Raw genomic sequence first — 26401 nt, forward strand, 5'->3', positions numbered from 1 at the left:
AGTGCCGTGGGCTCGTTTTCACTCAGGCCTTTTCACATTTCACAGTGTTGCAAAATATTGTTCAACAGGAATGTTCTTCATCGTGAAACACTAACAGTTAAAAAAATGACAACGGTCCAGCGTCTTTTATCATCCTCTGCCATCTTTAATGTCATTATTATTTCTTTTTTTCTTCAAACAGCATTCTCAGGTTGTCACATGCACCACTCCTCCAACAACCTCACGTACACATTTCTGATCTGATATAAAAATAAAACACAGTCCTTGTCAACTACTGTCCTGAATAAGAATAAGTGGAAGGTAGTGGCGATTGCACAAAGTGGAAGTTTGATCAAGGATGTTCCCAAACCTACCCCTAATGCTGAATCCGGTTTATAGACCTAAAGGCGTAAAAGAAGCCAAACAAAATAAATCCTCATCATCATCATCAGTTGGTTCATTGTGAGCATTAAATAATTTTACACGTCAAGAAGCAATGGTGAAAGCATGAATGCCGGAGACACATTTCAGAAGGCTTGAACACACGCAGAGACATTACGAAGGGACACACAAGAGTCTCCAAATAAATAAATGACAGTGCACACTAGGTGTTCAAACTGACAAATAACAGACTGGCCTGTTTTTTTTTTCCTTTACAATTCATCAATATACTTGGGCCATCAAACACTTAAAAACATATTTATCGACACTGTAGTCAGTCCGTTAGAAATAACAGTAATACAGAACTAGTGTCCATTTGATCTACTTTAGTGTGAAAATAAGGCACAGTATGATTTTTCTGAAACGCCACTTAAAACTAAAACTGCGTTCCTATGAAAACACTCCTGTTGCGACACCAATATAAAGCTAACTCCAGCATGTTGAGATCCGTTGTGCGATTCTAAGCGGATGCAAGCGGAACCCTGCTTGGCAGGAGCCCCAAAAGATGTTTCAATACATCTGTAAAATATTCCACATGTACAGTTAATACGCTGTACCTCGCCAAGTGCTCTGGTATCAAAAGTGAACCGTATACAATGTTAATAAGCCTTGCTTTGTTAACCGAGTGATAACCACAGACTCAGGAATGAGATTGTTCCAATAGGTATTAACATTAGAATCATCCCTAAGAGAGATTTGAGAAACCGTGAAATACATACACGCACGATGTATCCTCCGAGAGCGCCCACTGAAACCTTTTAGACATTCGAGGCGACACTCAGTGGTTGAGAGCCAGTTTGACCTAAAAATAAAAACAAAACAGTAACGCACTGAAACATGTAGCCACATTTTGCATATGCATAGAAATTGATCATTTGAGTGGGACTTAATAGGATATACTGGATAACTTACCCAGATTATGGCTTCTATACGCGTTACATCTAAAAGGTTTTAAAACCATCTGCTTAGTTAGGTTAACATGTTTGTGGTTATAAGAAAGGAAAAACGCTAAAACAATAAAACAAAAAACAACTGTTTGTCTTTTTACCGATTTGACTTTTGTAATGAAGTGTGAAATGGGGTGGACTAGAGCCTTGAGAGTGTTTATTAACTCCTTTTTTAGAATTCATGGAAACATGGTGGGCGTGGTTTTCTTGACAGCTCATGCTGGACCTTGAAGAACCTTCTCCGGGTGCGTTGCAATGACATTTCACTGCATATATGTATGAACGTATGTATATGTATGTGACAAATTAACCTCTTGAATCTTGAACCTTGAATCTTGAACCTCCAGGTCCAGGATGGTTGGCCCTGGTGGCGAACATGGGTACTGCAGTACAAGCAAAAATCTGGCTCAATCGTTTCCTTTTTTTCCCCCGTCTTATTGGCTCCTTTCGTACTTGCCCAGTTTCTTGGGGTCCTTACTGGGCATGCACCAGTCGTCTGCCTCGGTGCTGGTCTGGTAATGCCTCAAGGCGGACTTGTTGAAGACCGGGAGCCTCTCCACCGACTCGGAGGACAAGGCCTGGGGGGACAGAGGAGCTCGGGGTCAGTTGCACCGTCGACGGAAAACAACAGTCGCTGTGTTTTCCGACTGGAATCACATGACAAGTCACCCTGAACATCATATGGGCTGGGGACTCTTTCCAATTACTGCCGTAGTAAAGTAGAAAAATTAAAAAAGTGGAAAGTAAACATACAAGTAATTTGTCGCTGTACTTTAGCAAAATCTTCAAATGTCTGTACTTAGGTATAATATACTTAAGTTACTTATATACTTCAGTTTCAGATACATTTCCTCCATGACATCAAATTACTTTAGTTATTTTTCCCCCAATCAGAATTTACAGTATATTTAGATATAGATATAGAGATTTATATATTAGATATAGTTGTTTATATTATTATTACTATTTTTTTAATTAAATAAAATTTAATTTAATACTATTATTATTATTATTATTACTATTATTATTATTATTATATGAATGTATTATAATTGCTTGTAAATTGCCAAATTGTTAATGTTCATAGTTTATTTTTAAGTTTATTTTTCTGGTTTATTGTTGTTTACCATCCATCCATCCATCTATCCATCCATCTATCCAGTGAACCATTAGATTGCATGGTCTGTTATTATAGGCTCTTCTATATCAGGGCACTGAATACTTTTACTTTTAATGCTTAAAGTATATTTTACAGTGTAGTTTATATATGCATACATTTACTGAAGTAAAAGGTCTCTTACTTTCAAGTATATGACGGCTGACGTGCCGTAGCCCTCCATGGAGTAGAGCTGCAGGTCTCCCTGGAAATACTTGGCGTAGAGCCGTGAGATGGGCAGGCCGTAGCCGAAACCGGCCTGAATCCAAAAAACAGTCAGTTTGACATTATACTGTACCAACGCATCAACTCCTAACACATTGACTGACCCGATGTCAAAGTGCAAAAAGAAAAAAAGGACATAGAATGCATAAAGTAAAAAAAAAAAAAATTACAGTTACAGTGCAGTGCAAGAAATGAATCAGAGAGACCTCGTTTTACTCAGTTATCTGGAATAGTTTCAGACAGACCGAAGCCGTTATAATACAGTAGGTCACTAGTATTCACTTAAACATGTTCCAAACATGTGTCTAGGGAAACACCACTAGACGGCCGAAGCCACGGCCCAGCCGCTACGAAGCCACATCCTTCGGTAGACGTGTCATTCAGATCTGCTACCCAGAGCGCAGATCTCCTGACTCTGACCGTGACTCCAAGCCGTGGATTTCCTCACGATCTTGACATTTGCCTGAGGATCCAGTCCTTTTTAATGCAGCGAGTGTAAAAGTGTTGAAAAAATTGAATACAAATAATGCATAAAAGTTACAGTGCAGTGCAAGAAATGAATCAAAAGCCGCAAATTTGGTTTAGTTAAAGGCAGCGGCAATCAGAAAAGTCTTCAGCCTTGATTTAAAAGAAGTGAGGGTTGCAGCAGACCTGCAGTTTTCTGAGAGTTTGTTCCAGATATGTGGTGCGTAAAAACTGAACCTCACTTCTCCATGTTTAGTTTTGACTCTAGCAGAAGATCATAAATGTATTTTGGCCCTAAACCATTCTGTGGTTTATAGCCAACAGTCGTATTTTGAAATCAGTTCTTTGACAGACCGGAAGCCAGTGTTAAAATCTGAGAGCTGGAGTGATATGATCTACTGTACTTTCTTGGTCTTAGTGAGGACTCGAGCAGCAACGTTCTGAATCAACTGCAGCTGTCTGATCCATCTTTTAGGGAGACCTGTATAGACACCGTTACAGTAGTCTAGTCTACTAAAGATGAATACATGGACACGTTTTTCCAAATTCTTCTGAGATATAAGTCCTTTAATCCTTAATATGTTCTTAAGGTGATAGTAGGCTGACTTTGTAATTGTTTTAATGTGGCTGTTGAAATTTAGGTCAGAGTCCATGACTACACCAAGATTTCTGGCTTGGTTTGTAGTTTTTAACGTTACCTATTGAGGCTGAGCGCTGACTTTTAATCATTCTTCCATGGCTCCAAAAACAATTACTTCAGTTTTGTTTTTGTTTGATTGGAGAAAATTCTGGCACATCCAATCTTTGGTTTGTTCAATACACTACGCTCAGTGACTGTATTGGACTATAGTCCCCTGGTGATATGGTCATGTAAATGTGTGTCGTCTGCATATTTATGGTAACATATTTTGTTGTTTTCCATAATCCGAGCCAGTGGGAGCATGTGGATGTTAAACAGATTTTTCAATGATTTTACTTAAAAAGGTTTGATAAGGGCCTATAATTGTTCATTAGTGAGGTGTCTAGATTGTTCTTTTTTAAGAGCGGCTTGATGATGCAGTTTTCAGGGCCTGTGGTAAGAAACCTGAGAGAAGAGGCGTGTTGACAATTTGTAGAAGATCTGAGGACATGCAATTTGAAACATTTTTGAAAAAGCCTGCTGGCAGAATATCAATGCAGCAGGTGGAGGATTTAAGATAAGATGCATAATGTCCTCCAAGCTTTTATGGTGGATCGGATCAATTGCATCATGGTATTTGAATTGATTTTTAGTGGACACAGGGACAGCACCTTTCCTGTAACTGATATGGTGATATGGTGAAGATGGGGGCAAATTCATTGCAGGCCCCGGTGGATAGAAGTTCAGAGGCTACTGACACAGGAGGGTTTGCTGTTCTGTTAACAGTAGCAAACAAGGAACATGCATTAATGTTGTTTTTATGCGATGATGTCAGAGAAGAAGGAGCGCCTTGCATTTCTCAGTTCCAAATTATGAATGCGAACTCTCTCTTTATAGATGTCGTAATGAACATGGAGATTTGTTTTTGAGGCCACCTTCATCTGAGTGGATGCAATGGCATCAATAACATTTGTAATTTAAGAGTGGAAATTATCTAAAAGCTCAGTGATTGAGACCCAAAAGAGAAAACCTGAATAGATATTTCACTGGTGCTTTCAGAACCGTTTTGCGAATTTGTTTGAACATTTGTGTGCAGGAAGATAGTACTCTCAAAGGAAACACAGGAATGATCAGAGAGGGCAACATCAGTCCCCATGACCTTAGAAATGTTCAGACCCTTGGAGATGATTAAGTCCAGAGTGTGGCCCTTTTGTTGTGTGTGGGCTCTGTCACATGCTGAGTCAGTCCATAGTTATCAAAAACACAACAAAGTTCTTTGGTCCTTCTGTCCTGGGGGTTGTCAACATGGATGTTAAAATCACTAACAATAACTACATTACCAAAGTCAATACAGATTATAGACAGCAGTTAAACCAGGTCATCAAAAAAGGCTGCACAGTATTTAGGTGGCCTATAAATATTCCGGGACATAGCTCGAGAGGAGGAATTCAATTGAAGAGCCACATGTTCAAAAGAAGCAAAAACTCCAATAAGATATCTGCTTGCCTTTAACAGAGTCATCAAACAAAATGGCAACTTCACCACATTTCTTATGCGCTCTAGCTTCACTCATACAACTGTTGGGAGTGGTTGACTCGATAAAAACAGCTGTACTGTCATATTGGTCTAACCAGGTTTTAGTTAAAAACATAAAATCAAGACCATGGAGAATGGATGAAACATTTACCACTCAACCCATTAATTTGTAGCTCAGCGTTACAGAGTGACCCAAAGAAATGCAGCCGAGCGCTCTCTGGTTTGTAAAACAATGAATTTACCACCGTCTGAGACTCAATTAGAAAATAGTTTACCATTGGTTACGGGGTCACGAGTTACTCAACAGATGTCACGGTCAAATCACGTGCCAAATGGAATTTCTGTCCTCGTGATTTTTGCCTGTGAGTTCTTCTGTAGTTCCATAGTTGTATCAGTAAATTAAGGTGTGTCCCACTCACCAGCGGAGCGTTTCGTGAGTTGTCCATGTGGACGGGACTGGGGGCCGTGGAGTACATGTAGCTGAACAGACGCTCGATCTTCCTCAGAGGGACCCCACCTCCTCGATCAGACATCTGCGAGTAGCACAAAAGAAGACATTTTTTAAATTCCATAAAAAAAGAAATACGTGACCCACCGCAGATTTTAGGTTTTTCTCCACGTCATTTGAAAGTGGAGAATCAGAGCTTCAAAACAAGGTGTCACTTGTGCGAACCAAGCAAATATTTTAAAAGCTTTGACTTGTTAATGACGAGGATGCGGCAAACTGTGTTTCTGAGATAATCACCCTCAAAGTTTTCCGAAGGCTCCGCGTCTTCGTTTATGGAAGTGACGTCACCTTTCTTATTTGCGTGTTACGCCGCTTACACAACAATGAATCTAGGTGTGTGTATAAAACACGTAAGATTTAAAGGTTGAATTCTATAAAAACGGTTTCACATTGTGACTTCACATCACATGGAATATGGATGAATGATCTTCACCTGGACGCTTGCTTTAAAAGAAACGATCGGTCGGCGTTGTTCAGTGCGGTTCAGCGTCTCGGTAAGTGAACTGCATTTCCCCATGTAACCTAATGGGAATATTTAACTCCACGGTTTAACATTTATCTTCTATTTATAAATCAAACTTGGCTTTGAAATTATGTGGAGAGATTAAAAAAACCCCACAAAGGAACAAAAATCTGAAAAAATCTGATTTTCCTTTGTTCAACTTATTTGGCGGCTCGTAGTGATTTTAGAATTGCGCGACAATGCAGGTTTTGCTGCGGTGGGTCACATAGAAACTTGCTCTTGTGTTGCAAGATTAAAATTGGCTGCAGTAATTCATCCAATTCATCAGTTCCAGTCAGAATAGCAGTTCTGTGTTCATCAGAACAAGCTTGGCAAGCTAAGATTTGGTTCAACTCGAGTCACTCATTAAAAGCGTTTGATTTTCCGATAATTTCATTGAATTTGGTAAAATTCCTTGAGCTTTGTTGCCTTGTACTTACAATTAGTCCTCAGTAATTATTTGCAGTTTGTGAGTCAAAGATTCACTCACTCACCCAAGTGACTCCAGACTCCAGAGTCATTTAAAAGATTTGATCGCTATGAAAAAAATATGTTTGCGAGTGAGGTGTCTTGGAATATGTGGCGTACCAAGACAGTACCCATTGTATAAGATAATTATTAACAGAGGGTGCCAGGGGTCTCAAGAGAGAGAGAGAGCCCATTGTCAGGGGTCCCGGTGATAAGGGAGGTGAAAATGTGAACGGTGACCTATGTAGGGGAATCAGATGGTCAACGTTGTTTATGGTTAAGCATAAAAGCACCTGCCCTAGTTTCATTCGACAGAGAATCCATCTGGCTCGGTTCTCTCCTGGACGTCCTAGGCAAGTCTGGTCTGATGCTGTTCTTTTGTAACAAACCTATTATTTTATTCAAGTCAGTGTCAGCAGTCACTCCTTCTTCATCAACACATCAAATTCATCAAGAAACTACAAAGTGGCGTCACGAACTAGGATCTATTGGGTCTCATCTGCCAATGCTGCCTGCTACAGCGAATTACCACTCTCAGGGTAAGTGCCCTCTCAAAAATTTAGCTGTGTGTGGTTCTTGAAGCGGTAGTGTTTTGTGAAGATAGGCTGCACTGAAAAGAGCAGATTGTGCGGAGATGGAGATGATGTGTTGATGTGTGAAGTGAGTTTCCGTCTAAATTGGGGTTTATTAAGTTGTAAAAGACGTAAATAAGGGGAATAAGAAAATAATAACAAAGAAAAAGAGAATTAAGTTGAAATAGAGAATAGAGATGAGAGGAATAAAAGATGAAGTTAAAAGTAAAAGTTAAAGGCTTAAAAGAGGTGGAGAAAGTTGAAGTAAAAAGTAATTGTAGAATGGCAGAACAAGTTATTTAAATAACCATGCAAGATTAATGAAGACAGGTATCTCCTTAAACAATAAGACATGTGTACATTAAATGCTGTGTGAAAGTTGGCCGAATGAAAATACAATATAGTCAAATCTAGGTAGGAAAAACAAAGAGGAAATAACCCTGGCCAGGGGAATTGACTAAATATAAAATGAAATGAATGAAGATGAAAAAGATGAAAGTAAAGTGAAAAAGAGATAAAAGTCAAAAGCCTAAGGTAAGATGAAAAAGATGAAAAGTGAAGTAAAAAGAGTTACAAGTTAAAGGCTTAAAAGATGAAAAATAAAGTTTGGGAAAAAAAATGTGGAAAAGCAGGGCTGAACCAGCCTAAGAGAATGAGCGCACATTGAACATGCATACTGAAAGAATCTGATTAAAAGGATAATTTGTTTAAGGTTTGGCCAAAGTGAAAATTTGAAAATCTGGCCAAAGGGAAAATCTTGATGAAATTGGAAAAGTATACATGAGTCGACATTAAAGTATTAAGTTAAGTGCTGTTGAAGTTTTTGGAGAATCTGATGTGCTGCAGGACAGACATGTCTTTTTCCTTTCGGGGTGTAATTGTGCCTGTGTGTGTGTGTGGGAGTGTGCCGCAGCTAAAGAGGTGTGAAGAGATTTGTGTATTGTTCATATATATGTATAAATTATATATAGAATATATGGAATATAAGAATATAAATAGGTATACATATGTGGTGAGCAGGAGGTAGAGCTGGTGGTCTAGTGATCCAAAGGTTGCTGGTTCGATCCCAGGCTCCTCCTGCTAGCATGCTGTAGTGTCCTTGAGCAAGACACTTAACCCCTAATTGCTCCTGATGGCTGTGTCCGTCGGTCTTTGACAATTGTAAGTCGCTTTGGATAAAAGCGTCTGCAAAATGACTAAATGTAATGTAATGTAATAAAGGCTGGCCTGTTTGCGGACTTTGTAAAGTTGATAATAAAGATTATGAGCCTTTCTTTAAGGACGTTTGATAAATATATATGAGCTTTTTTCTTTAAGGACGTTTGATAAATATATACGAGCCTTTTTCTTTCAAGGAAGTTTTATACATTTGATAAAGGATATGAACCTTCACAGGACTTTATATATTTAATGACAAAATGCGCCTTCTTGAGAGAAGGACTTGAATCACCAGAAACAGTCTGCCTACACATGCATGTACACATTCAGAAAAGAAAAGAAAATCTCCTGCTCTGAATTATGGGTAGGATTTGTGGATTGTTTGGTTGTGAGTTTTTTCTTTTTGTGCTTGGAGTGTGTGACAGTGCTTGCTGTGAGTCCTGTTGGTTAAAGGAGCAGATAGTCTCGGTGAAATAGAAGGAAAAGCTGGGTTTTTGATGCAAGAGAAGAGTTTTTGTGTTTCGGCTGATGAGTGAAAGGAACCAGCTTTGATTTATGACTGTGCGCGGCCTAGGGGAGCTAAAACAGGATGTTCGCTCGCTGACGACCAGTGCAAACTGGAAGTTGTGTCTAAATTTAAGAGGTGGAGCAAGGGGTGGTACGTCATACAGAGTGGAACTTAGTCCACTCACCCTGACAAGAGGGGCGGAGAAGAAGAACCCTTCTCTCTCTCTCCTTTCTTAGTGTGATAGAAGAAAATAAATAAATTAATATTAAAATAAAATAAAATAAATAAAAATGAAATAAAATTATATAGGAATATAGAAGACAAAAAAATTAATTAGAGGTGATATCAGATTGACTAATGTACTCCTTAGATTTAAATGGTTCGTATGAATAAAAGTAAACATAGCTTTATTTCAAATGCGCAACAAATAAAAAAGCTGATAATGTATGTCTCATTGAATTGTATTATAGTATGTATAAGAATTTGGAGTGGTCTTAAGACACTAAACTCTTGTGTTGTTCTTTTTGTTTTTTCTTTCTTCCTCTCTTTTACTTTGCTGAGTGAAAGCTGGGGGAAAGACAGAGAAGATGGAATGTGTCTGAATTGGATCATCCAAGAAGCAGATGACAAGACATCTGGCAGTTCTTCACAGACACTGGAAGCTTGCGGATGACAGCGCATAAGAATTCTGAATCCAGGTTGAATAATGCCAGAGCGGTTTATCCACAAACTCTTTTCAATAGACACCTGCATTTACCTATGTGTGTACATCTAGTTATAACCAACATGATTGCTTGTTTTCCCATATAGGCTTACAGTAGTTATTTTCTTATATTGCGTTTGCAATTAGTTAGTAAGAGACTTGGCAACGGACTGACTAATCAAGGCATTCGCCTAATTAACGGAGTATTATTGATTTGATTGATCACATGCGGAAAAACTGATTTGATTTAAATACTATTGGGTGCTGTGAATATTGGTTTCATTATCTGAGTATGGTTTACCTTGATTGAGGCTGTTTTGAGAGTGAACATTGAAGATAATTGAGTATGATCAGATGTATCAGATCATGAACAAGTGAAGTTGCTTTCATAAGTGGGAAGCTATTGGTCTCCTTTGTGGTTGGTAAATTCAGTTGTTTTTGGTTGAGTGTGATTATACGGTGCTTTATAAATAATTTTTAAATAAATCAATTTGATTTACAATAAAATAAATGGATACAAAAATTACAAAAGTAATCACTCCTATTGATGTAGTGCGAAAGAATAATCCTCTTATTAAAGATATTGCAAAAATATCAGGAAAATGGAGCAAGCGGTGGATTGACATTGAACAACCATGGCCAGCTGAAGGAACTCTTAACCCAGATGTGATTAAAACAATGCAGGTGCTTGTGTCTACATATAAAGTAAATCAAAAGAAAGGAAAAAGAGGAAAGAGACACACAGAGAAAAGACAAACAGAACTTGGCATTCTGCAGCTGTTCGTAAAGGAGGGACAGACATGGTTCGAAGCTGCAAAAGAAAAAAGAGAACAAAGTAGACAAGAAATAAAGAAAAATGAAAATGGAGCAGAAAAATTGATGGAGAAGATTACCGCACCCTTCTCACATACAGCATCTGTAAAGAAGCCCCCGCCTTATGAGAAGGAGGTGAAGTTCACTGATGTTTATCTCCAGCTCCCAGTGATGACAACGGAGGGCAACTATCTCTTCAAAGATGAGGATGAGCAAATAATAGAGATGGGCAAGGCTACAACAACCATAAAGATGTATCCGAGCTCCAACAATAGCAAGAGGAGGAACCAATTGGGAAGCAGACAACAAGTCAGAAGCCTTGAAATAGGAGAAGAGAGTGTGAGTGACTCGGACGAAGCTATTGGTGGATACGACCCAGCAGTCAGACGGATGTGGGCTAAAGCGGAGGAAAAAGGAGCATGACCAGAAGGAACAAGACCAGGAGACTCTAAGAAAACTCAACCAAATACAGTTGGTGGATAAGAAGAATGAGGAGAAGAAGGCCAAAGAGAAGATTTATAGATGCGCAGAACAGAAGGTATTGTAGGTAGATAATGCACTGCGACGCCCCCTAACAGGAGCAGCCAAAAGAAGAGGATTGTTGGTGGTGAAATGAGGAAGTAAAGGAGCAGCTATGAAGATAAACACTGATGATTATCTTGATAAAGAGCATAACATTGAGAAAAGTGTGCCACATATGACTTTAATGGTGGCTGAAGGATTTGAGCAGAAGCATATAGGAGAAATGATGGAAGAAGCTGCGTACATCAAGGGTTACTCAAGGTAACAAAGCAGCAGATGAGGCTGCTAAAGCAGTTACAGGAGCAAACAAAGCAGGCAAAGTTCTTCTTGTCACCCATGAAGTGGACTTGGAAGATAAAATCACGCTCAGAGATGTGATCTCGATGCAAGAAGCGGCGTAAGCCATAGATAAACAATTATGGTTGGACCGAGGGGCCACACAAGATTCTACTGGTCTGTGGAGAAATCATGAAGGACTGATGGTAGCACCCCCCGATCTACTAGGTCTGATGATTCAGGAAGCACATGGGTTAGCCCATGTTGCAAGGGGGGAGGTAAGAAGAAAAATCACGAAAGAGTAGGGTTTTTGGGCACCGTACTTGCTTGAGCAAATTGATTATGTCATAGGCAGATGTACAATCGGTCTTAAAAACAATGTTCGGAGGGGTGTGATGAGTCCACCCGGTCACATTCCAACTCCGACCGATCCCATGCGTGGGTTGGTTGTGGATTTTGTTGACATGGTAAGACGTGTAGGAGGTAAAAGATAATTGTTAGTTGTCATGGATAGATTTTCATGGTGGACTGAAGCATGTCCAACCAAGCGTGATGATCAGTCAGTTGCCAAGCCAAGTTTTTGTGTTGTGAGGTCATAAGCAGGGGGGGACTTCCAGATTGCATATCTTCAGATAATGGGAAAGAGTTTGTGGATAAAACAGTAAAATTAATTCAGCAAAAATTGGGAATTAAACAATGTCTAGGAGCTGTTTATCATCTGCAAAGCCAAGGTGTTTGTGAAAAAATGTAATGGTGTGCTGAAAACTCGCATTGTTAAAATTTGTCAACATACAGGACGGAATTGGGTAGAGGCGCTTCCGTTGGCATTAATGGTGTGTAGTTAGGAGCTAACACTAGTAGAGAAATATCCATTCTGAATATTTGATTCTGTCATAGACTCAAGTCTATTTCTAACTGAGAAAATGCATGGACAAAGGGGGGAAAAGGAAATGTTAATCATATATTGGAATAATGTTAAAGTGTAATGCAAAAGTGAAATTATTATACTGTATTTGATGTGTGTGCAAGATACTGGCTGGTGACTTTTTCTTTCAGGACCAGTCGGAGGTCGGCTGTGTCCGGAGATCCTAACAGCCTAATGGACTTGAACACTCAAACATGGACATTCAAAAATGGAGGATGAAAATGGACGGCAGACCCTGAATGAGGATCAGGAGTGTCGAGTGAAATAGCATTGAAGATTGAGGGTGTTAAAAAGCAAAAGTTCAATACATACATATGTGTTACGCAGGTTTTTATAATAATGGAGTTTGTTTATTACAATGTAATCTGTATTATTGATGAAAAGTCTGTATGCTACAGTAGATATTTTTAGCAAGACATATTACTTTGATTTAGTATTGTTTTCTTTGAAGTTTCGATTTCTTTGGAAGGTCCGATGGGTCGACCAGCCTGACTTTGGACAAAATTTTTGATTTATTTCTGAGGTTCTGAATGTATGCATTTATATGCAACATCTTGTACAGTTTTCTAAACCTTTCTTCTTTGTGGTTAATTGATTTGGAATGCAATTGGTGGTTGCCTGGGGCAGAGGAACGGTGAGAGAATTTTCCTGTCTTGATTGTTTGTTGAAAGAACTAAGAAAGGAAGCTGCCAGATGGGTTTTTTGCTCTCACACTAAGCATGTTCAGAAGGGTATATTATAATCAGTTTGTTTGTTAGTATGTGATTTCTATTAAGCCAATTAACGTCGTAAGTTCAATGACTTATCTCTGTCAAGACTTTGCGTAGACTCGAAGGGGGGAAATATGAGGTGTCTTGGAATATGTGGCGTCCCAAGACAGTACCCATTGTATAAGATAATTATTAACAGACGGTGCCAGGGGTCGAGAGAGAGAGAGAGAGAGAGAGAGAGAGAGAGAGAGAGAGAGAGAGAGAGAGAGCCCATTGTCAGGGGTCCCGGTGATAAGGGAGGTGAAAATGTGAACGGTGACCGATGTAGGGGAATCAGATGGTCAACGTTGTCTCTGGTTAAACATAAAAGCACCTGCCCGAGTTTCATCCGGCAGAGAATCCATCTGGCTCAGTTCTCTCCTGGACGTTCTAGTCTGGTCTGATGCTGTTCTTTTGTAATAAACCTATTATTTTACTCAAGTCAGCGTCAGCGGTCACTCCTTCTTCATCAACACATCAAATTCATCAAGAAACGACACAAGTTTTGCATCACTAACTAGTAGGCCATAATAATAGCACATTTATACATGTTTGTGACATTTTTAGTGAACAGGATAGCGGTGTGTCTTGGGTTTATTCAAGGAATCAAGGACAAAATAATTTCTGAAATGTCCCATTTTTACAATCTTTACAAACTTGCTTCCCGGTCTTTGATATTTGGGGCCACACACAAAACATGAAGTGCAGTAACGCCATATACAGTACACAGTGACCGAGCACCACATGTTTGCCGAACACTAAGATGCACTAAAATGTAGCAGCAACCTGAGCCCCTATGCGCAGTGCTGCCATCTGTCCTCCGGTGTCCTGGTTGTACCTTGATGGTGAGGTCTTCCGTCCCCAGGGAAACTCGCAGTTTGATCGGCGGCAGAGTCAGGCTGGACTCGTGGGTTTCTACCGTGGCTCTCATGGCGTTCTGTCGGAAAACGCGACAAGGCACGTTATACTGAGCGTAATTACATTTTGGTGGTTAGCAGTGTGTCAACGGACAGTCTAACAAAATAAGCCATATGGTATGTGTCCGGCACCTTGAAGAGCTCAAACAGCATGTGGTAGAGGTGGGATGGCACGTAGACAATGTGGAGAGGCAGGCTTGGGTCCTTGGCTGTGAAACATCATCATTTGGATCATTTGGGGGAAAAAAAAAAAAAAGGAAATCAGCTTCGCCTGTCTCTTGTGTAAATGTTTAACCGCCTGACAAAATATCCTAGTTGAAAGGTAAGCCAGTTAGTGTTGGGAAGTTGTGTGTTTTACAGACAATACTTCACTGCTCAGACAGCTGCTGGGAGGAGACCAGACACCCTGTAGAACTAGGCACTGGGAATAACCAACTAGAGGAAATCCAACTTTCTATTCACACTCCATATTCTTCCTCTCCTGTATCATCCTCAGATGTCCAACTTAGTGTAGTGCAGCAACATTTTGAATCATGGAGGGTGGTGGTCATTCTCCATGATTCAAAATGTTGCTTTGTTCTAAAACCATTGGAATTAGAATTTGATCTACTCTATATTTTATGTAGCCACATATTGTAAACATAACATTGCCACATTTTAAAAATGGAGAGCTCCTCTCCCTCCTTCATTTACATACACCTTGATTTAAATGCAATGACGCCCTGTGACACACTGTTTTTCCAAGTTATCAATTTGTTTGCACTGGAACAAATCCTCTGTAAGCAGGAGCTATGTTGGTCAAAGACTCTCTCTGGTTTCTGGGACGTTGGAGCGCTGACTAGCCGAGCTGCTGCTGAGCAGACGCACCAGACCTCGGCTAAACCAACAGCTCCTCACTGGGAGACGGCCTGATTTCAGGGATTGCAACAAACACTATCCTTCCCAAAAATAACAATCATACTGTATATGCTTTTATATAGAGAAGAGAAGGAAAAGTAAAACAGTTTAGTAAAAAATGAACTATATGGAATTTGAAACTGGATTTCTTGTTCAATGTTACATTTTGGAGACTTACAGTTGACTTGTGAGATCTTTATGTCGGGGGAGGTCAGGTAATACTGTTCACAAAGCATCTTGGCAGTCTCATAGGCATCTGAAAAAATAAAGTATATTTATTGATTCCAGTACACACAGTGTCAGGATTAAAGACTTAAAGACACATGATTAATGTGTATATGTAAACTTGCACAATTAGTTAATTTTGTCATTATGTGAATTCATCCTGATACATAGGTTTTTTGTTTAGTTTAATTTTTAGGTTTATTGTCATTTATTGCCAACATGTTCTTTCTTTCTTTTCTATTGTTTTTAGGATTCTTTTTCTTGTTTATTTTTATGTTTATTTTATTGTAAATGCTTAGGCTTTATTGTATATTGCCAATATTTAACATTTCTTATTTTTTTAGGTCTATTGTATGTTTCCAACATTTTCTTGAATATTGTATATTATAGGGTTATTTTCTTGTTTATTTTCTTGTAAATCTTTAGGTTTATTTTATATTTCCATTTTCTTTCTTTTTTTCTGTTAGTTATTATTCCTAACCCTAACCCTAACCTCAAACTGGAAAAAAGATAACACATTTCTAGACTGACGCATGTGTGTGTGTACAGTTCCTTATCTAAATGAGAGGTCTATATATAGTATACAGTATATTTAGAGAGGGAAACAGGGTGGTGTTGGAATTACCTTGGACTACCTCCACCACGTCACAGCTGGGGTCGATGCTGCCGATGTGTTTGGGATGAGCTGGATTCACGCTGCCGTCGAAGATCAGCGCTAATAAAACAGGTGTTCACAACATAGTTTGGTAGTTTACACACATACCGGTGTACAAACAAGGAATCACTGATAAGGATATTCAGATCGATAAAGGCATAACTAGGGAGTTGCAATGGACAATATGCTTAATATACACTGATACCATGAGCCATAACAAATGTGCAAGGTATTACTTGCACAATTTACTATTTTTGACAGAGAGTGAATTGTTGATACAGAGGTTTATTATTGGATATTAATTCTTAAGCCTTATTGAATTTAGCCAATTTATTCTATTATTTTATTTTTTGGGGGGGGTGAATGCCCATGCTGGCCCATGGGTTTAACTCACTGCTCGCCACCGAGTGCTATACTAACTGTGCTGGTTCATCAGCATGCGCGTGGAGATGCGGCTCATGTAGAAGCGATCCAGGAAGTACTGGACATTCTGGTTGGTGACAGGGTCCACGCCGAAGGCCTCTTTGTACTCCACCACGCCCTGCGCCATGGTGGGCACCACGTCGTTGTGCCTGTTCCTCACATTCAACAGCGTCTCTGTGAACCTTGGATTGGGAGGGTAGGGCAGAGATAAGGGATTGGAAATATGATTTTTGTCCACTAGAGAGAGCGGTGGTCTATTACATCCTGATCAGACGAGTCAAGTCCGTTGCCACCCAGATGGCTCTCCATCTTGTGAACACTACACTCTAACTAAGGATCTTTCTTTGCATTCTTTTATGCAAAAACAAGCCTCCCATTTTCTACTGCCACAAAAGAGAGTTGCTGTCCAGAGAGATGGATGGATGGCTCCAATAGCTGGATTGAGCTTTTATCAACACAGAGAATATAAGTTTGAAAGTCCTTTTGTTATGTCATATGATACTTTAATGTTTCGAAAAAATTATCAATTGTTACACCTTTAAGGGCATGGGTAAACACACAAACATTAAAATGTTCTGTACTCACGTGTGAGAATATAGAGTGCAGGCACCCACATACCAAACATAAAAGTGAAAACACAGGCCTGGGCAAGAAAGCTGCTGGGTCTGGAACATGTTTGTGTGTGTGTGTGTGTGTGTGTGTGTGTGTGTGTGTGTGTGTGTGTGTGTGTGTGTGCGTGTGTACTGTAGATGACTCACTTGCTCAGGACCTGTTTATCATCCGGGTCCTTTTCCAAAAACTCTACAATCTCCAAGAGGCTCTGCGAGTACCTGGTGGACATAAAAAACACAGACAATGAATTTACTGGACCCTACGGAAAATACTTACACTTCAGTAAATTCCCTCGACTCAAACCCTTGCCAGTGACTAGAGCCTCCGAGATCATAAACATGGCTCTGCGCTGTGGTCAACTTACATAAAGACGTTTCATGTGGGAGTGAGTGAAAAATGTCAACATCTAATTCGGTAGAGGGATTTGTGGATGTAAAATACAGCTTAAAAGGACACTCAGTCACTATTTCAGCAAGGAAAGAGGACACCTATTGGACTTATAACACTTATTATAGGTATATTAATACAATAACTGATTTACATCCCCTCAGTGTGATCATTAGCTCTATTTATTTAAGCGTCAGTGTATGTAGGCCAGAGCAGAGCATGAGGAACTGACTTTGCAGCGGCTCTGGCTCTGTCTCTTGTTATGGGAAACTGGGTGAAGGGTGACGCTGGGAGAGCGGCTGCCTTTCCGACGGGCCCACACTGTCCCTCGGCTGACCTTCAGCAGTCTGACTATGGTCTGCTCTCGGACAGATAGATAGGTCAAATGACTCAAATGAATTCAAATGACTATGCCATACCACTGGAGGTTTCCAAAAAACCTCTTCCCAAGACCTTTATCTTCTCCACGTCTAAACAACACTGCGGTGCAGAATGTCTGACTCTTAGGTGGCAATGGGAAAAGAGAATTTTCACAGCGGGGTTAAGAATGCAAAAATGCCAAATATAGACATGAGGGAGTGTAAGAGAAGCACGTGTGTGTGTGTGAGGGGCAATCAGCCAATGCCTAACAAACACAAAGTCACGAACATAAGAGCAAAGGTTGAACAAGTACCTAGTTCAACCTTTAAATCACTATCAAATAAATGGGACTTTCATCACATCAGCTGAGGACTGATACTGCTCCCTTATCAATACAGTTTTTTCCAATACCAGTTATACTGGTGTTAAGGGTCATAGTGCCAACAATTAATGGAGAAGGTGCTCAGGGAGTTAAACTAAATATTGCAAATGCTTTTTGGTAGAGAACTAAAATGCATCAAAAAAGAGCAAAAGTCCAAGGCAATCTTTTGTTAAAATCATATGCATAAAGATAGGGCTTTAGCCACTGCCCTAAAAGGCTGTTTTTGCCGCTACCCGTGGGATATAGCTCTATCTAAGTGAGACAGAGTTTTTTCCCGCAAGCCATAACAACTGTCAATGCTGACCTCACCAGGGGTCCTCACTGAGCCACTACCTTACTGTACTGTATATAGCATACTGTACCGCATACTGCATCACTGTACTGGATTGTTCGGTGTTACCATATTGCTGCGCCGTACTGTTGTATACTGTCCTGTATATCTCACAAACACTACCTCACTGTATTCACATGCCACTTTAATTCACATATCTGTATATACATAATTAGCCTATCCCATATACACAAGTCTATCCCATATACATAAGCCTATTCCCTTTATCTATTCTGTACCCCCACCCTATTTTATTTTATTCTAAATATTCTTATTTTATTCTTTAGCATTCAACTTTCTGCATTAACTTTTAGGAATCAGTTAGTTGGTCAAGTTCAAATTCTTAGGTAGCTACTGTGTTCAGTCTAGAACATATTGTGTGTAATCACCGGGTGCGTTGCATTGACATTTCACTGCATATATGTATGAAAGTATGTATATGTATGTGACGAATAAACCTCTTGAATCTTGAATCTTGAATCTTAATGCACCTGATTTGACCAATTCCACTATGAATTAGCTCTCTTTGTCACAAATTCTCCTAAATATTAATTTATTGCGTCTGGGTTTTTAGTTATTATGCCATGTCACTCTCCTGTCATTTCAGATCCTGTCACTCCCTCTTGCCATGCTGTCATCTCATTGCCTTCACCTATGTTTCCCGTCCAGCTCCTCACCTGCGACCATTCCCTTATTAGTCCCCCTGCTTGTATACCAATCCCCTTCCCTTCGTTCGCCGCCATACTGTCGTGTGTGTTTCGCCAAGCGGTCCAGCATCGTCCAGCCCTGTTTTTTTCCCTGACCTGCCTGTTTATAACCCTGCTCGCCTGCTTTCTGTACCTTGGATTCCCTGCCTGCCCCTTGTTGGATTTGTTTGCCTGCGTGACTGATCTCCCGGTTTTGACCTCACCTGTGGACTTTAGTAAACTGAACTCTCGTTGCGGTTTGGTCCGTCTCTTTGTCGTGCTTTTGGGTTCTAACCTGCCAGTACCATTGAACATTACACTCTTAATAAAGGTTAAATATATAAATATAAATAAAGGCTTGACGTTCAAAGGTCAAATACTGCTTTGGGTATGTTGCTTTGAGTATCAACATCTCTCCCTAGCTTTAAAAAAAAAATCTGTGTTATCTAAAAACAGTCTTGGAGTTTTGGCTCAGACACTGGGTTGAAAACCTACTTAGACGCAGAATGTTTGGATTGAAGATACTATCATTACAATACCTTCGACACCATTAAAAGTACTGATACTTTTCCACATTGTTAGGGTGTAAAAAAAATTGATGACCAAACTAGTTGCAGACAAATGTAATTGTTGGTGAGGGTAGGTGAGGGTTATTATTCACAAAGATCCAGTTCACATTCCAAATGTGCTCTAACTTTACAACGCTAAACCTTGCATCGTTGTCATGGAGACGTAAAAGTGGACATATAGCGGGGCAACATTTATTTAGAACCCATTTCCATGTGCATTTCAATATCTACCCAGGATTCTAGAATCAGAATGGAGAATTTTTGATGGAGTATTGGAGTTTAGAAGAGTAATGTTGCTCTTTTTCCTGACAAATATGGATTTTTACATCAAACGCGGTCTGAAGAGGAGCCGTGCCAGTAATTCTGCCATGGTTGATGGTGAAGGGTTTCAACAAATGATTAGGCAGTTCAATCCTGAATACACCTTTCCATCCAGAACTCATTTCACTCACCTGATGCAAAATAAATATCAAACATCTTTTCCGACAGTACACGCATGAACATGTGCACACAGGCACGCACGCACGCTAGCAATTTCTATTTGATATAACCATAGAATTCATTGAGAAATAATTTACAAGATCGCTGATCAATAATTTCATCTTGATTAAAGCACAAAAAGGCCACAATAATGCCAATAGAAATCCAAAACTGACATAATGTTGAATGTTTACGGTACAGTTTGTGTCTTTGCACTTCAAAATGTTAACTAAAATCGCCTCTGAAGTCTCTAGAGGTAAAGGAAACCATTAAAGAAGTCAAAAGGTCCTTCACACTGACAGCTGATTCCTGGACTAGTCGTGCAACAGAGGCATACCTTGGTGTGTCCTACCATTTCATCAGTGAAGATTGGCAAATGAAGACTTTGAACCTTGCCAGCATGCCTCTCGAGGTGAGGCAAACATAATGCCATGGCTGTAGGAGGTGGTAGCAAAATTTGACATTTTCCTCCCAAAATAAAAGCAGTAGTTCACGACAATGGGTCCACATGGTGGCAGAAATGCGAATGCTGGAAGTGTGCTGGACACACACACACACACACACACCTTGGAACACTTCCGGAGAAGCGAGCTGGCCAATACAAAACTGAAGGTGGAACAGCAGCAAATGAGCACACCACAACATAAGCTCATCCAGGATGTCAGTCCAAGATGGAAAGTTCATACTACATGGTAGAGACTCCTGGAACTGGCGCTGGCAAGTTACCGCCACTCTACATGGCACAGTGCATTGCACAGCTGCCTCACGGCAACAAGTTCCTGGTATCGATTCCCGCCTGGGGTGCTGTTGGCACCACGCTCCAGCGGGTTATCTCCCGATTAGGGGCCTCTCTGTGTGGAGTTTGCATGTTCTCGCCGTGCTCACACTGGGCTTCCTCCGTATAACATGGTAACAACCCCCGCTGAAAACATACACAAGAAACATCGTCTGACCAGCCATGGACGTCGGAGTTGGTCCCAGGGCGCTGTACTGTAAGCTGCCCACCGCTCCTGGACTGCACCCCCGGAGGAAGCACCTCAATGGGAAAAATGCGGAAAAGACATTTCACGGCCTCCATTGCGTGTGTGTGCGTGTCGGCCATAGATGCACGTAATGCATGTGGTCTCAGTGTGACAATAAAAGACAAGCTAAAGCTTTTCCAGTTTAATCCTTAATCTTAATCTATCCGATCCTGAGGTACACAACTTAAAGACTTAAAGCCAGATGAATAGGTGCTGGTTGAAGAGCTGACACAAGGGTTGCAGCCTTTAGAATGTGCTACCCCTTACCCTAGTGTACAGGAGTACACAACCCTTTCATGTCTTCTACAGCTGATCAAAGGGCTGCAACGGTCTATGTACACCCTTCGCCTTGAGAGGGGTTGAGCCCGGAAAATAATTTTTGGCCAGTGCAGAAAAGGGGATAACTGAGAGATGGGGGAGTCTGAAAACTATCTCAGCAGAGAGACACAACCCTGTTCTTTCAGCTGCCCTTGACCCAAGATTCAGAATGCTGAAGTTCATGGCAGCTGAAGATGGCACAAGGGTGCAAGGGACAGCTGAAGCCCTTGCTATCAAAGAAGCAAAGGAGACTGAGATAAATGGGCATGAGCAACAGCAGATGGTCAATATAGCAGGCAGAGGGGCGAAATCAGCACTGGATAACCTCCATCAGTCTGACACAGACAGTCTCAAGAGGAATCCCGGGAGGACCAAAAGATCCAAAGGGTGACAAATTAGGTTCAGGTGTACTTTGCAGAACCAGCAATACCCAAAAAGTAACACCCTCTCAGATGTTGGAGGGAAAATAAGGGGTGTTTTCCCACACTATCAAAGCTGGCAAGCGCAACATCCCGCAACATCCAGCCCGTCAGAGCGCATCTTCTCTGCAGCGAGGAATATCTGCTCTCAAAAGAGAGCAAGCCTCTCACAAGACCATGTGGAGATGCTGACTTTCCTCCATCTCAGTACAAATCTGTGATTGACATGTAGCCTAATGTAGTCACACACACACACACACACACACACACACACACACACACACACATACACATACACATACGCATACACATACACATACACATACACATACACATACACACACACACACCTTTGTAAAAAAATCAATAAGTGCAAAGTTTGCAGTTTTTGGTTGTTGACTCATACGTCATACTCTACGTATGCTCTCTGGAAAACACAGCAGGGTGCAAACATTCATTTTAGTCGACAACAGAGTGCGGACCACACAATGCACAAATCAAAGAATGCATTTTTCGATCCACACCCTCTTGTTTATTTATTTAAAATTTAGATAGTTTGATTTATTTGATGAAGGGAAAACTGCTGTAGTTGCTGCTACTTTGCTTATCTTTGGTTTTAAATGTTGACAGAAAAAATGTATACTGGAATTTTTATTTGTCTTTTATAAATGTATCAGTAGAAAGTTCATTAAAAGATGTGTTTTTGGATTAAGTATTCATCTTTATTGTTAGTTAGCACATGCATAAAACAACCACAAGCCTTTATTTAAAGGCTGATTGCCGAATAAGAGCATAGAGTAATTGTGCGATTATTAATCTGAATAGTCCATTATTCGTTTCAATAATCAATAGATTAATCAACTATCAAAATAGTTGTTAGTTGCAGCCCTAGGGTGTAAACAGCAAAGTTAAAAGCAGGTGATGGGAAAGGAAGGTGATGTAAGTGAAATAGTTGGACTTTAAGTCAGCATGGAAGGAAACAAATGAGAACTTTAGAGTGATCGCCCAACAAGTGCCTCGACTCCAGACTTGAGACTTTGAACGTCACTAGATGTGAAATTGATAGGGGCCATTGTACCTCCATTAGAACGGAGCTGATGTCTTGACCTGAATCACAGCTTTTACAACCCCGCTCACCTTTCACCATGGAACACCATGTACACAGTGTCCCTGAGTGACCCTTGATCTGTCTGTGAGTGTATCCATGCACATCTAACACATTATACGGTATTAAAACTGTCATTTAACTCTCTTCTGTTATCGACCTACCTCAACCAAATGTAATTTTCAGGGATGCGATACTGCACTGACTCCATGGACTTGAATGGAGTTGGAGATGATATCGGTCACCATGGTGATAGAGACCCCAACAATAAGGCTGGCATGACACCGAGGCCATAATTGCTTTGGGAGCCGATGCACCTGTTTGCCTCATCCATGTACAAGCATCATATGGTGTATTCCCAGGTTCAGTGGCATTGGGCCAGAGAGTTAACTTCAATGAGCAGTTTAGCCGCCAAATTTGCTTTCTACAGCACCCAGATACCAGGAAAGGTGAGAGAGAAAGTGACCTAAAACATTTAAAAAGAGAGCAAAAAGTTCATTTGATCACCATACACCGATCAGCCTTAACATTAAAACCACCTGCCTAATATTGTGTAGGTCCCCCTTGCGCCATTAAAACAGCTCTTAAGTCTGACCCATTGAGGCATGGACTCCACAAGACCTCTGAAGTTGTCCTGCGGTATCTGGCACCAAAACATTAACAGTGGATAGTTGAAGTCCTGTAGGATGTGAGGTGGAGCCCCCATGGATCAGGCTTGTTGTTCCAGCACATCCCACAGATGCTTATCGGATTGAGAAATTGGGAATTTGGAGGCCAAGTCAACACCTTGAACTCTTTGTCATGTTCCTCAAATCATTCCGGAACATTTTTTTCAGTGTGTTAGGGTGTATTGTCCTGCTGAAAGAGGCAACCGCCATCAGGGAATACCGTTGCTATGAAGGGGTGTACTTCGTCTGCAACAATGTTTAGGTAGGTGGTACGTGTCAAAGTAACATCCACACGAATGCCAGGACCCAAGGTTTCCCAGTAAAATATTGCCCAGAGCATCACACTGCCTCCGCCAGCTTTCCCTTCTTCCCATAGTGCATCCTGGTGCCATCTCTTCCTCAGGTCAATGACGCACACGCACCCGGCCATCCACATGATGTCAAAGAAAATGTGATTCATCAGACCGGGCCACCTTCTTCCATTGCTCCATGCTCCAGTTCTGACGCTCAAGATTCAAGATTCAAGATTCAAGAGGTTTATTTGTCACATACATAAACGTACTTTCATACATATATGCAGTGAAATGTAATGCAACGCACCCAGTGATTATACACAATATGTCCTAGCTCACGTGCCAATTGTAGACGTTTTCAGCGGTGAACAGGGGTCAGCATAGGCACTCTGCCCGGTCTGCGGCTACACAGCCCCATACACATCAAGCTGTGATGCACTGTGTGTTCTGACACCTTTCTATCATAGCAGCATTAACTTTTTCAGCAATTTGTACTACATTAGCTCTTCTGTGGGATCAGACCAGACGGGTTAGACTTCGCTCCCCACGAGCATCAATGAGCCTTGAGTACCACTGACCCTGTCGCCGGTTCACTGGTTGTCCTCCCTTGGACCACTTTTGGTAGATAATAACCACTGCATACCGGGAACACCCACAAGACCTGCTGTTTTGGAGACGCTCTGACCCAGTCACAGCCATCACAATTTGGTCCTTGTCAAAGTCGGTCAGATCCTTACGCTTGCCCATTTTTCCTGCTTCCAACACATCAACTTTAAGAAGTGACTGTTACCTTGCTGCCTAATATATCCCATCCCTTGACAGGTGGCATTGGAATGAGATGAGCAATGTGATTTACTTTACCTGTCAGTGGTTTTGATGTTGTGGCTGACCAGTGTATCTAAGGAGGTCAGATTGCATCGGGCTAGAGCTCACATCACCTGATAGAGCCTGATCACACTTTTTTTCAGCAGATTGCGATTGTGAGGTTCCACAATCATATGTTTCCTTCCAAATTTAATGAGAATGTTTAACAATGTTAAAAATATGAATTAGGTGATTTTACTGTTGATCAGTTGGGATCAGGGAAATTACCTGCCTGTCTGCAAATGTGTGTTCCAATATTCAATGTCAGAATGGCTCTTCTGCAACAGGTAGACATGTAATTTTACACTATTATAAGTTTTATTTTGTGATACTTATCTTGTGGCACTATTTCGGGCAGGAGTGAATGTCCCTACATCTAGTTTTGGGTTGGACAGTAGGTTGGGCTTATTTAATATAATAGTGGGGTATGTGCTTACCAGCTGGTGAGGAGCTGCAGGGACGGAGTGCCCAGGAGCTTGTCAGGAAGGAGATCAATTTCCTTCATGATGTTGGCCAATCGGACAGGCAGTTCCTGGCGCAGGAAGACAAAGGAGGTCTTCTCACACGCATTGCCCAAGCCTACAGTCACATAAAAAAGAGACTCAGTCAGAAAAAAACTAAAACAAAACAAAAAAAAACAAAACACCAACATAACAACTTGGGTTCAACTTTGACGCCATTCTGAGGAGGAAATAAAAGAAAAGCCCATTTTTCCTAGAAAACCAGAAATGAAAATGACAGGAACCACAATGGAAAGGACTTTTCTGAGGCAGCATGGAAGAGTGCAGTTAGAACGCGGAGGATGAAAACATGTCCATACTGTCTGTAGTGAAAATGACATCAAAATAGATCTAATCCAAAAAGCCTGGATACCAGTGATTCTCAACCTTTTTTGATATCAAGGACCCTCAATTTGATGCGCATTTGGCCACGGACCTCAGCATAATATTTTGTTTTCTGGGAGCCCAAATGTGAGAAGATTTTCATTGATATGATTTAGTCCAAACTTCCATACCTGTCTATAGTTAGGGAGATAACAGTGAAACTAACAGTCATTGTTGTAGAATACACAAACAGTCGTTGACAAGCATTCTCTAATGGTAAGATTTAACTACTGGTCAATTTGCTGGGGACCCCTTGAACCTCATGAACGACCCCTAAAGGGTCCGCGCACCCCAGGTTGAGAACCACTGATATTGACCACCCCTTGTTCCAGAAACAGACATGCACTTGATTAAAATCAATCAAACGGTGTAAGCAGACCGACAGGAACACACAGTCCAGCCTGTTGCAGCGCCTTGCAGAGACCCGTAAGGACTTACCAAAGTCAAGGAACTGCTTCATGGACAAGGGCGAAGGAGAGAACTTGGAAAACCTCTCCACTTGCTTGGGAATCGAGGCCATCGAGCTGTTCTTTAATAAGAAATGGGCGAACTTCATGTTTCCCTCTGGATGAAATACTAACACTTAATAGTTGACAATCAATCGGGAACAGGGTGACCTTCCATGCATGGTCGTTCTGGCAGACCTAAATGCCCTCCGTTTTAAATCCTCATTATTGTTACTATTATTATTATTTTTTTTTATCATTGATAATAAAAGAGAAATAATAAAAAAGAAATAATATCCGAAAATATTTTCTAACATCCTCCACGTTATTTTTCCAAAAGCACAAACGCGGCAGCCTCCGCTGACCGGGGAGCACTGTTGTTGATA

General features: G+C 40.8%; 1 protein-coding gene across 1 annotated transcript; it reads right to left on the minus strand.

Moving 5' to 3' along the window:
* Positions 1-121: 121 nt before the first annotated feature.
* pdk4 (pyruvate dehydrogenase kinase, isozyme 4) lies at positions 122-26401 on the minus strand. Its single transcript, XM_080009810.1, has 11 exons — positions 26008-26401; positions 25123-25264; positions 16948-17019; positions 16187-16371; positions 15737-15826; positions 15065-15142; positions 14122-14198; positions 13911-14009; positions 5788-5901; positions 2669-2782; positions 122-1945 (listed from the first exon to the last, which is right to left on the minus strand). Exons 1-11 carry the CDS (start codon positions 26123-26125, stop codon positions 1802-1804), a joined length of 1233 nt encoding a protein of 410 aa, XP_079865936.1. The 5' UTR covers positions 26126-26401; the 3' UTR covers positions 122-1801.

This window comes from Zeus faber (genome assembly GCF_960531495.2).
Source record: "Zeus faber genome assembly, chromosome: 1".
Classification (NCBI taxonomy): Eukaryota; Metazoa; Chordata; class Actinopteri; order Zeiformes; family Zeidae; genus Zeus; species Zeus faber.